Source organism: Eleutherodactylus coqui, chromosome 11 (genome assembly GCF_035609145.1).
Source record: "Eleutherodactylus coqui strain aEleCoq1 chromosome 11, aEleCoq1.hap1, whole genome shotgun sequence".
In the NCBI taxonomy this organism is placed as follows: Eukaryota; Metazoa; Chordata; class Amphibia; order Anura; family Eleutherodactylidae; genus Eleutherodactylus; species Eleutherodactylus coqui.
Window position 1 is genome coordinate 86,905,942 of NC_089847.1, and position 12,836 is coordinate 86,918,777.

Below are 12,836 nucleotides of genomic sequence, written 5' to 3' on the forward strand. Positions count from 1 at the left end.
GCACAAAGGTTTTTTCAATGCAAATGCCGCATTGTTATGTGGTCTTACCTTAAAGAGACAATAAAATTTAAAGGGGTACTCCAATAAGATAAAGTTGCCTACTACTAGCTGATCAATTGGCGGTTGACTGCTGTATCCAATCATCAGAACAGGAGTCTTCCCCAAAAGACTGGCAAAATAAATGGAGCAGCAGTGTGCATGCTCAGCCACTATGGCATTCTTTTAAATGGGAGCACCAAAAACAGTCAAGTTAAAACACTTGAACTCTGCCATCTCCGGCGCTCCCATTGAAAAGAATAGAGCAGTGGCCAAGTATGTGTATTGCCAATCAATACATTTGCCAGTTTCTCATGGGCACATAGGTCAGAAACGCTATCTTTTCTCCTTAGGGAGAGCACATGGAACCCCCATTCTGATGATTAGTGGTCAGATTCCTATTGATCAGCTAGCCATCCCCTAACCAATCCATAGAGGATAACTATATATTACCGGATTTAATAACCTATCAGAAGATGTTGTAAGAGTGATTCTGTACTGTAAGGCCAGAAGGAACACTGTCATCTCTTCGGGTGTTGTGCTATATGTGTATACCACCGACAGCAAATGATCCCATCATAGGCTACGAGGCTATTCACATGGACAATTATTCAGATGAACCAATGGTGCACTTAAACAAAAACACACAGGATGTCCAATGCTTGTTAGTTTTCACAAATGGAAATAGAACATGCAAAGGGTCCGTGTGGATTGGGCAGCACACAGCGGTGTGTTCATGGGCTGTCTGATGCCAATTGCACAGTTTATATTATGGCCGCGTGCCTTCGGCCTGACTGACACAATGGGGCTCCATTGGCTTAGTTCAATACAATGTGTGCCATAATTACATCTCGCCGTCTATATAGAGAAGCGACATCACAAATAAGATGCACCGGTGGATTTTAATAAACCAGAACATTAAATTGCAAGTACTTTTAGAAAATATTTTTTTTTTTCTGCCCAACAATGTATTAAGTTTATGAAATTAGTTAATGTTAGTTGTAACAACCTCCATCCTGTCAGTGCCCACAGAGGATGTAATAAGTAGGGGGAATCTCCTTGGCACACTCCATTTATGACAAGCTCTTCCTAGGCACACTTTCAGGTAAAAAAAAAAAAAGAAGCGTTAGCCTTGTCCCACTGGTATTGGTGGGCACCAGCTAACAGGTATTGAGGCCAAAGTTGTGACTAGTCGTGTGAGTAATGACTCTCTTCGTATTCCCATTCTTTCATTACATCAGACTGCCAGGAATGCGTTAGCGCTGTATCAGCTTAATAAAAAATAAATAAATAGACGTTTTCCATTTTCTTTGTATTATTTAGTCTGCTGTAAAAATACGAGATGAGATATCATCCAGTAACCAGTCTATCCCTAGAAGGAGGTTTTCTCCGGTCACTGCACTACATCCTTGTATGCACCAATGATGCGTCTTGATGTTATCCAACTCCAGGGCCTACAAAAAGATACAGACAGCAAAATATTAACGCACAGAGGTATCTCTTACATCAAGACGTAGCAGTAAGATACTATTTTGGTCTCCGTGGAAAAACAATAAGATTACTTACCATTAACCCTTTCCAATCCAATTTGTATCCTGGTTTTCCTAGGGGGCTTACTCTTTTTCTGCTGTTATACAACGGCGCTATCTGCTGGCTAAAGTCAGTACTGCATGAGGTGACACGTTGGATAGGCTCCGACAGCAGAAAGGCTGGCAATATAAAGTAAGAGAACCCCGACGGACGTCTTCCAACATCAGAGCTGTACAGCCTTAAATCATAATGTCTTTAGAGGTCAGACAGTGGATTGGAAAGGGTTAATCAGTTTTCCCACAAGCCCATGAGAGACCATCTCGCCTCTAGGAGCCTCCTATATTTCTTTAAAGGCAGAACACCCTTCACCTCAGTCTGTAGAACGATCCATGGACTATTTCCATTTTATGTTTACACCTAAACTTTTATTTTTTACTTAAAAACTCAGCAGTAGGGGAGATCAAGGTAAACGAATTACCGGTAAGTAATCTTGTTGTTTCCCTTACACCCAGGACAGCACCTATGAGAGACTAAAGGGTACTTAGTCACATCCTGAAGGTGACGGGGTCATCAGGGGATGTAGTTTTTATACTCACCCACTCCACAGTTCCCGCCAGTGAAGATAATACTAGGCAAGAAGCTATGAGTGATGCGCGTGCGCCATCCCATAGAAGTCCATGGGATTGGGAGGGGTAACATCACTAAGAAGGTGAGTGAGGAGACTTATAAGGCCATCCATGCTCCTCTGGGTAATATTCAAATAAGGAAGAAGGAACAATAGCTCTGCAGTGCCACATATTGGATGGAAGCATTCCTGCAAATCAATGCTTGACCCTTTAAACAATGATTAGAAATAGCATGGGCATGTCAGTCAGAGAAGTGTCATATCTTCGTGCCCAGCGTGATCTTCACCAGCGGACACCGCAGGACTTGGGGAGTGGATGAATATAAAGGAGGATTTACAGAAAGGAACATGACATTTCCCAACATAACGCCAAGACATCATACGTGAAATGGTACTTCCTTAGTACAAGTCACAAGTAAGGTCTTAGCTTGAGCCCTAAACTGAAAAAAAAATACAGTGATCCCTCATCTATCGCGGGGGTTACGTTCCAGAGACCCCAGCGATACGTGAAAATCAACGAAGTAGCGGCGTTATATTTACACAAATGAATTTGCCAAGTAAACTGCCAAGCATCGCAAAAGTGAACAAACAGACTGATGCTACGATCAGTGAGCCAATCAGCGCCCGATACAGAACACATTCCATCAACCAATAGTGTGCCGTGTACAGTCTCGCTAGTGGCGTCCTGTATTTCCTGTATGTACCACAAAAATTTCACGATATAGCGAAAAACTCAGCGAAAACAGAATTATATACGGTTTAAGTAAAATCCGCGATGCACTGGAGCCGCAATCATTGAACCGCAATATAGCAAGGGATCACTGTATTGATGTATATAGCGCGTCACGTAAGACCTTCCAACAGAAGTCTGAGTGACAAAAAAGGATCCTAATTAGAGATGAGCGAGTATACTTGCTAAGGCACATTACTCGAGCGAGTAGTGCCTCAGCCGAGTATCTCCCCGCTCGTCTCTAAAGATTTGGGGGCCGGCGGGGAGATCTCTCTCTCCCTCTCTCCCCCCTGCAACTCACCTGTTGCGGGAGACCCGCACTAAAATGAAGCATGTCCGGATTTTTCCCTGCACGCGGATCCGCGCCTGAAGGGAAAAATGACATCCGCAGGTATTTAACTACCTGCGGATGTCCAATGCATCCCTATGGGGCGCGGATCCGCGTGCGGGAATAACGCTGCAGATTTTAACCCCGTGGACATGAGGCCTGTAAGGCCTCATGTCCATGGGGAAAATCAGGTCCGCTGCAGATATGTAAGGCGGATTTCTGCTGCGGATGAGCTTAAATTCCTTTTTTTTTGCATGCCGGAGATCAATTGAGCTATGAGCACTAGGAGCTCCCGCACACGTGATCCGCGCTTAAATGGAGCATGTCGCGTTTTTTTTCACGCGCATGAAATTTTTAAATTCCTTTAAAATACCATCCGCGGCTATTTATCTACCCGCGGGTGGTCAATGAATTTTAATGGGAAATTTTAGGTGCGGATCACGCATGCGGGTGATCCACCGCAGACTTTAAATTTTATTTTCCCCGTGGACATGAGGCCTAAGGCCGCTCTCACACCTGTGTTCAGAAAACGCAGCTTGAAATTGTGGCATTTTTACTGGAATTGCGAGCTGCGTTTTTGAACACAGGTGACAGCGTTTTTTAATGCACCCCATCATTGTGATGAGGTGTGTTAAAAACCACAAAAATAGAACAGACAGCTCTTGAAAATTGCGGCGTTAGGAACACTGCGTTCGAGCGCAGGTTTGAGTAACCTCATTAAAATCAATGGGAGTGTTGTACCGCGGTTGGTATGGCGCTCGGGACACCCCGCTAATAGCGATGTGTGTGAGAGTGGCCTGCAGGGTTACAAACAAATTTTCATGTAGTGCAGGAAATGCGTCATGTTTGGAAAGATTACACCAAGGGGCAGATCATGTATGCAGCACGATCTAGGTATGGGTACAGGGGAGTGTGGGGTGGAGGCCCAGGGGGGAGGTCCCGAGGTGAATCTTTGCATCCAGGCTCCTGAGCCTTTAGGTACGCCCCTGCTTAAATGCGTATGTACTTTTAAAGGGCATTCCCATTTCAGACTTTTATTGCATATCCACAGGTATGGATATGTCGTATCTCACATCTGGGACCCACAACTACCTTACATTGGGACCCCCACTGCCTTCAACCACCCTGACAGCGGTCATCTGTCATCCTGGCCACCTCGTAATCAATGGTATTTCCCTTTAACACTTTTTGGTCAAGAATTGCTCAAAGGTAGTTATTCCAGATTGCTTACAAGACACGTGTCACATATATTAAAGACATTATCCCACCAAAAACATTTATCACCTACCCCAGGATAGGTAATAAATGTATAATTGCTGGGGTCCAAATGCTGGGACCATCAGGTATCATGAGACTTGCACAACCCCGAGGCCTCAGGGAGAATAAAGCGGCGGCGGTGTACATGTGTGACCATCAATCCATTTACTTTGACTTACAGAGATAGTTGAGCGCATCTCCTAGCTCTTGAAGAAAGGAGAGGTGGTCACTCATGTGCAACGCTGCTCCATTCTCCTTGGGGTGCGGCATTCTCATGAATCCTGGAGGTCTCAGGGAATAAGTGATAAATGTTTTTGGGGTCCATTTTTTGGGCCAATACTCTCGTGAACATCAGAACTCTACAAGTCACATGACAGAAGTGTGAAATGTCAGGAAGAACCCACCTCTCGGATTGTATCTTTGGACAGCGCACCAGGTATATCTTGTTTATTGGCAAATACTATTAATGTTGCTCCGGCCAGCCTCTGAACAAAGAAGGAGACATGATTGTAACCATCATCCTAGCAGAACATGGCTAATATTGCATCCCATTTTTGTAGACCAAGACATCATATGAAATCTCAATATCCCAAGTAGTCCCTGCTCCATCATAAAATTATCTTCCTTGTATGTTGAATAATTGCATAAATAGCAGTTCCTTAATAACCTAGTTTGGATTTTCTTCTTTAACCTGATAAGGACCAAACGCCGTAAATTTACACGGCTTGGTCTTGGGATTTAATCCTGGCCAATAGCAAAAAATATTGCGGGATTAAAGCTCCTGCAATGTAGCAGAAGCTAGTCAGGTCCTCAGCTGTTGTCACAGCCAAGGACCTGGAGGAGAAGGCGAAAAGCAGTTTTTAACCTGTTCTGTTTTTTTTGTCTTGCAAGATACATAGCGCTTAATGAGCACTATGCAGAGAATAGAGAAAGCAGAAGTGCTGCTTCTGCTAATCGACCCATGTCCGCCGGTTGCCAACTGGCAAGGCAGAGCTACAGGGTCTTAGCGGACCCCTGATCAGCTCAGATAGGACTATTCTCACCATAGTAGGATGTTTTTCACTGTAACTGGAGCTTCTATGGATGCTGCAGTTACCATGGAAAATTTAAAAACAAAAAGATTTTTAAAAAACCCCCAAAAAACAGATAAGGCAAATGCCCTCCTGAGGTCTTCTATGACGTCATGGAGGACATAGATGTTTAAAAAAAAACATATATAGTTACAAAAAATAAGTAAAAAAAATTACAGAATACATTTTATAAAATATATATATAAAAATAAAAACCGTCCCACCACTGACTCCAACCTGAACCGTCGCCATATGTGCCCTTTAATCTGTATTTTAGTTTAGCATAAATATACTAAATTTAAAGAAAAAATTCTAGTGGTTTATATACATATTATTTGTTTTAGTTTTATTTTCCTAATAAAACTAAAAAGATAAAAATAAAATAGCCCTATATGTGCCAGTAAAAAAGCAGCAAAAATAATTTTAGTAGCTGAAGGCAAAAAACACAAAAAAAATAAGTCCGTAAAGCCAACAAATGGGTAAAATCCCGTGGTCTTTAAAGGGTTTGGAAAAAAAAAGGAAGAGGAAAGTAGATATACAGGAAAAACAGACTGTACACATGTTCCTACCTCTTCCAATAGGAGCCCGGATAGTTCTTGAGCGCAGTCTTGTAAGCGAGCGCGATCGGCGCTGTCTACAACCCAGATCAGTCCATCTGTGCTCTCAAAGTAATTCCTCCAGTATGAGCGCAAGGACTTCTGGCCTCCAACATCCCACATATTCAGTTTGAACCTACATGAAATTATACATAAAGCACCAAGATAAGCTGGGAATAAAGCAAGAATTCTCGCAGCGGGACCCGACCCGCGCCCCTGCAGGGACCAGTGCGGTGCTCACTTCTCCCACGGCTCCGGCTCTTTGATGTGCCGGCTGCCGCCCAGCAGGCGCATGCGCAGAGCGGAGCCAGGGCGCCAGGAGAGATATTTCTGTGCAGGCCTCTGCGAGACCCGCACAGAAATAGAGCATGTCGCGATTTGTTTTTCGCGTGTATTTTCACGCGGTCAAATCGCAGCCGTCTGCCTAGGATTGCGTTTTTTAATGCAATCCTATGGCAGCTTCCACAGGCGGAAATTCTGCGGGAAATCCCGCTGCGGAATTTCCTCCCGTGTGCAGGGGGCCAGACAGGCTCACCGCGGAAAATCGTGGCAATTCACACCATGCTGCAATTTGCTGAACGCGAATGGAGAATCGCTATGAAACGCAGTGAAAATTCGCCCGTGGACAGGAGCCCTAGATGCATGATCTGGAAAAACATTGGGGCATGTTGGCCATAACTTTCATGAAACTTTTATTGGTGGTAGTCCGGCTGCAGAGACCCTCACTGGTCACTAGAACAAGGGGGCAGAAGCATTCATGCAAGCACGGGTGGTGTACGATCTCACAGACTTCCTACTGACCCGCACAAAGCTGAAAGCAGCCAAATAGCGAGCGCTTCCTCCCCTACGTTTTGGTGATCAGTGGTGGTCTCCGCATCCAGATCTCCACTGACCAAAACTTGATAGGGTATTAGAACATGTCAAAGGTTTTCTAATAGTTAAGGGCAAAGTCGTGTGGCGCTCAGCACAAATGCAATAACGTGGTGTGAGTGCTGCCGACTGCCATGCATGCAGTACATGCCAAGATAGAAAATGCTGCGATCTTTATGTAGCATGTAATTGCATATTTGTTGCGTTTTATGTGATCCCATCTTCATGCACGGATTTTCTGTCTATGTTACATCCGGTTTTTTTTACCTTTTTTTTTTATAGACGTATTGCAGGCAGCGCACGACACCATTGATGTGCACTGATATACATGTCAGAGGATAATGGCCCATTCGCATGGGTGTATTTTTTTGTCAGTACTTTTTACTGGCATAGCATTTTTTTGCGCACATTAAAAAAAACCACAACATGTTCTATTTTTTCCTGGACCATAAAAAAAATCACCATTTTTAGGACTTATCCCTAAAGGGTGCATATTTTACATGCGTTAAAAAAACAAGACCACAAAAAAAAACAAAAAAAAAACTAAGTATGCCCCATTTTCGTCGATATTCACATACCGAAATCACCTACTAAAGTCAATGGGAGCACGTAAAAACACAGCAAAATACCTATTTGCTGCGTTTTTAAGCATGTTGCCAGGAGACAGTGGGGAAAAAATTTTCAGCCGGACCTTCTCTTTGCACATGAAAAACGCAGTGAATACAGATGCAATACGGGCGCAAGCATCATAAACGCACATAGACGTGCAATGTTAACCGCGCATTTTTCACAGACAGAAATTGCAAAGGCCTGTCTGAATGAGTCCTAAAGGGCGATTATGGTCCATAAAAAAGGATAAAAAAAAAATAGAACATGCAAGTTTTTTTTAATGTGCGCAAAAAAACCCATATCTGAATACAACGGTGTTGTATGCTGTCCGTAAAAAGTACGGATAAAAAAAAAGTACACCCATGTGAACGGGCCCTTATCTTCTGACATCTAAAGCCGTACTGGTCATGGGTCCCACTTCTGGCAGAACGACACTGCAAAAGGTAGAGTGAAATCGGCCTACGTGCTGGGAAAGCGCTCGACGCAACGCATACCCACAGGGCGCTATTTAACTAACGGAGGCCAAAAGAATGTCCTTTGGGGTTTCTATCGGCGTGCTGTATGTTACTGCACCTTTTTTTGCTGTATGGAAAAGCATTCTGCTGTGACATTCCATGGAGAGGCATCCAGCAAGAGAAAGAACTATACTGAGTGAATATATATATAGGAAGCCTATGGGTGACGGATGCCGCTTTGGAAAGACCCCCGAAGACGTACAACAAAACATATGATATGGAGAGCCCCACCCCCACCCCACCCCGTACGTTACCCTCTGTGCTCCAGAGTCTTGATGTTGAATCCCAGAGTTGGTGAAATGGTGTTTATGTCTTCCCCATTGAATTTCTTCAGGATGGTCGTCTTGCCGGCGTTATCTAGACCTCTAGTGAGGAGTTAAGGGATGAGAACGGAAAAGTACAGACAACTACATAAGGGAGAAACGTTCCCATCCAACTTCCCAATATCGTCTCACGCCATCGTTAACGGGTTGTCAGAGGCGTTTTACCCATTAGAGGCCGCAATACGCCTTTTTACTGACCATCCGTTTATGGCTGGTTGCACACGGACGGGTCAGATTTGCGTCCGGGAGCCCGCAGTGGAATCCAGCTTTGATCGCGGCTGACAACCCTGCTTTCACAGCTGACGATGGCGGATTCCGCAATTCAAATTCGGTCGTGTGCAGTTGACTTAGGCAGTGGCTTGGCTGCTTACTGACAGCCAGGCTCCTGCTCTAACAGCCAGTGGTGGGGAAACCTCTGATCTTGGCAATGCGATCGCAAAGTACTACTAGGTTCCCATGGCAACCGGAAGCCTCAGGCGGGCAGCTGGAAGGGATCCCCGGCGCACTTCACTGGGACGATTGTGGCCCTTACGTGCCCGACAACCATCTCATCTAAGAGGACCCTTATCCTGACCCCTCCTGGCTCCCCGCTGTATCCAGCACCGCCGCTCCGGTCTCCCCTCTGATGTCATGTTTACAGGCCGCTGCAGCCAATAACAGAGCTCAGTGATTGATCAATGAGACGTCATTGGCTGCAGCGGCCGGTCACGTCCCGCATACAGGCTGCTGCGGTCGGCAGACCAGGAGCGGTGGCGCTGGGCACAGCAGGGGACAGGAGATTGGAGTATTGGGTATATTTCACCATGGGCACCCGTTAAACTACAATGTAAATCCCACGCCTATAATACAATCACCCCACCGATACCCGCCGGCAGTCATCCCCTTGTAAGGCCGCTCCCACACAGGCATCCGAAACTGCGTTCTACAGCGTTTGATAATGTTTTTTAACGCACCCCATTATTGCGATGGGTGAGGAGATGTGTTAAAAGGCGATAAAACATACAAAAATAGAGCAGACAGCGTTCAAGAATCGCGGCGTTAGAAAGTAGTCAGTGAAGCTCCACTGAAATCAATAGGGTCGTTATACAGCGTTCGAACCGCCGCGCTACATACTGCAAGATGCAGGCTGTGTGAGGGCGGCCGTAGGACTCCTGTGCGTGAGCGCATGCGCATTTGTGTGTGCCTCGGCCAACGTATTCGCAGAATGAAACATGCTTTTTTGCGTGCCTACTGGCATATTTTACTGTACCCTTGCGTCCACAAGACAAGCATTTGCGTGCGGCAATCAAAGACGCACGGCTTGAAACGGCCAATTCGTCTAATGAGGAGTTCTTTTTCCAGTGGAATTATGGATCTCCGTGCGCAGAAAAGTAGAGCATGCTGCGACGGAAATGCATACGCAGAATACGAAAATTTGAACTAACTTATTGAAATCAATGGGTTTTATTCTCTGCAGATTTGTGTAATTGCCCCCTGTGGGAAGGAGCCCTTACTAAGGTTTATGATCCCATATAGCAATTACATAAAGCTGCAATTAAACCGACGGTTGTCACGTGTGCGATCCGTGCGCTGCGAGATGCGCGCCCGACTCATACTGGCGGAGAACGCGTTATTTTAGACGGGGTAATATATACACCAGCGATTTTTCTCTTGCAGCGCAGTGCAGGCATGTCCTATGCGTCTGTTGAAGCCTGGCACTTATGGCGGATAGCGCGTGAATGTAATGCGCTTCTTGCGCCCTAACCGTGTAGATTAATGAGAAACGTATAATCTACTAGCAGCCCCTCCCGCTGAGGACGCCGCTGCCCCCTATTTAAGCGGAGGGGACCCCCGTACACAGGATACAGCATGAGCAGCCGCACCTCCCGCTCCTTCTGCTTCATCTTCTTCAGGATGGTGAGCAGCCCCATCTTACCAGGAAGTCCTGAGCACAAGGGATAGACTACTGGCAGTCCTGATGACGTCAGGTCACATGACCAGCAGAGGAGGGGCTTATCTATGGAGGGAGAAGAACAGAAGCGGCTGTGTGAGCTTACTGAGGCGTCTCCCACAAACTACTGCTCAGAGGCTTCCTGTCACTGCCACAGAGCGGTCGTCTGTCACAGATCCCTCAGTGGGCCCCTCCTGCTATGTGCACTATACATACTGCAGGGCTCAGACTGAATGTTCACACTGAGTGACCCTTAACCCTTTAGTGACCAGACCATTTTGTGCCTTAAAGGGCCAAGCTGTTTTCATCATGGCATTGCAGGTGCCGTAACGCGCTGACATCGCCGTATGGAGGTTGTTTTTTGTGGGATGAGTTATATACTGTAATGGCAGCACTCTGGGGTACGTGTAATGTGTTGTGGAACTTTTATTACATTTTATTGAAAGGAGATGGAGAAAAACATCCAAAATTCCGCCATTGTTTTTAGGTTTTGTTTTTATGGCGTTGACCGTTCGGTAAAAGTAACACGATGAGTTTCTTATCCGCATCGGCACGATTACTGCGATACCAAGTTATAGAGATTTTTTATTTTTTTACTACTTTTGCACAATAAAAAGACGTATTTAAATAAAATCAAGTGAATCTGCCCCAAACCCGGGACACTGTTCGTTTTCCGGTAGCGGAGCTCTGTGACAATTTTTTCTTTGCGGGAGAAGTTTTTATTAGTACCATTTTGAGGTACATGTGACTTTTTTATTGCGATTTTAGGGAGGTGAACAAAAGAAAAATAGCAATTCTGGCGTCACTTTTTAAAATTGTTTTTACGGCGTTCATCGTGTGCGCTAAATAGCGAAATAATATCATTGTTTGGGTCGTTATGAATGCAGTCAAATCTGGGATGGGTTGTTTTGGGGTTTTTTTTTGGTATCTTATCTATTTTTTAAAAAATGGGAAAAATGTGTATTTTTTAGGGCTTTTACCCACTAGCGGTTTTTTTTTTTTCTCGCTGCGATTTTGCTGCGTTTTTTCCCCCCCAAATGTCAATGGGACTTTCTAATGTTAAAATCCTATCACACAAAAAGTTTGCGCTAGAAAGTTCCACTGACATTTGGGAAAAAAACGCAGCGAAATCACTGCGAAAAAAAACGCTAGTGGGTAAAAGCCCTAAAACTGGATTTTTTTTCCTTAAAATAAACTTTATTGAACTCTTTTTGACGCTATTTTTTAGTCCCTCAGGCCCCTGCAGACGGCCTGGTCAGATCCCGTTGCGAGAATTCTCGCAGCGGGACCCGAGCCCGAGGGAACCAGCGCAGCACTCACCTGCTCCGGCTCTGTGATGTGTCGGCTGCCACCCAGCGAGCGGCCAGGGGGGGACATTTCTGTGCAAATAGAGCATGCCGCGATTTGTTTTCCACGCAAAATTTTTACACGGACAAATCGCGACTGTCTGCATAGGATTGCGTTTTCTAACGCAATCCTATGGCATCTTCCACGGGCGGGAAATCCTGCCACGGAATTTCCGCCCGTGTGCAGGGGGCCTTAAGAGGAGTTGAAGATGTGATCGTTCGAGGTGGGGCCTAATAGGCTGCAGGAGGCGGGGTCTAATAGGCTTAGTTACATGGCAGATATGGAGGCCTTTTTTTAGGTTTCCAGCTGCCATGGGAACCCATAGTTACCTTGCGATCGCACTTTGGGGTGCCATTGGGTGACAGATAGAGGCCTCTCCCCCTGTCACCTGCTTACATACGGTAGTTGGCATTCATTGTGGCATGTAAGGGGTTAGGCCGGTCTCATACGGACGTTTCAGATTCCGCATGCAGGAGCCCGCAGCGGAATCCGGCCTTGTCCCCGGCCAGCCTCTGCGCATACCTTTCACTTCCTGTATTGCACATGGTCGCAACATGCACAGTACAGAATTTTAAAAACATCTTTCTTTTTCCGCAATGTTAGTTACGAATGGGCCGTGGGCCGGACGGCTTTCATTGACTTCAATGGAAGCCGTCTGTGCGGAATCTACAAAAAAAATGGAGCATGCTGTGGTTTTATTTCCGCGAGCGGATATCGCAATAGTCATGAGCGGATATGCGAATGTCTTATTCTTGTAATGGATGCAGAATACCGCAGATCGTCCGCGTGGGTGTCCGATGTTAGACCGGCCTTAAACTGCCAGGATCTAAAGTTTCTTGGTCCCCGGTGGTTACAGCAGGAGCCTGGCCGTCAGTAGTAAGCCAAGCCAACGCCTTGGGCCTCTCTCAGAGGGGCATGGTTTGCTGTGTGACGTGACAAGTATCCAATAACATGCATATATGTGATGTGCCAGCAATCCCCACACACTATATTGGCGTGTACGCAATCCGCACCAAGATAGAGAACACTGCGATTCGTTTTTTTATGTGTGAGACGTACAATTAAAGTCT

At 45.6% G+C, this 12,836-nt stretch overlaps 1 protein-coding gene across 1 annotated transcript; it reads right to left on the reverse strand.

Annotated features, from left to right (window-relative positions):
• Positions 1 to 919: 919 nt before the first annotated feature.
• On the reverse strand, positions 920 to 10,459 carry ARL2 (ADP ribosylation factor like GTPase 2). The gene is made up of 5 exons (XM_066582945.1): positions 10,335 to 10,459; positions 8,421 to 8,531; positions 6,146 to 6,308; positions 4,911 to 4,991; positions 920 to 1,490 (listed from the first exon to the last, which is right to left on the reverse strand). Exons 1-5 carry the CDS (start codon positions 10,397 to 10,399, stop codon positions 1,356 to 1,358), a joined length of 555 nt encoding a protein of 184 aa, XP_066439042.1. The 5' UTR covers positions 10,400 to 10,459; the 3' UTR covers positions 920 to 1,355.
• Between the last annotated feature and the right edge of the window lie 2,377 nt (positions 10,460 to 12,836).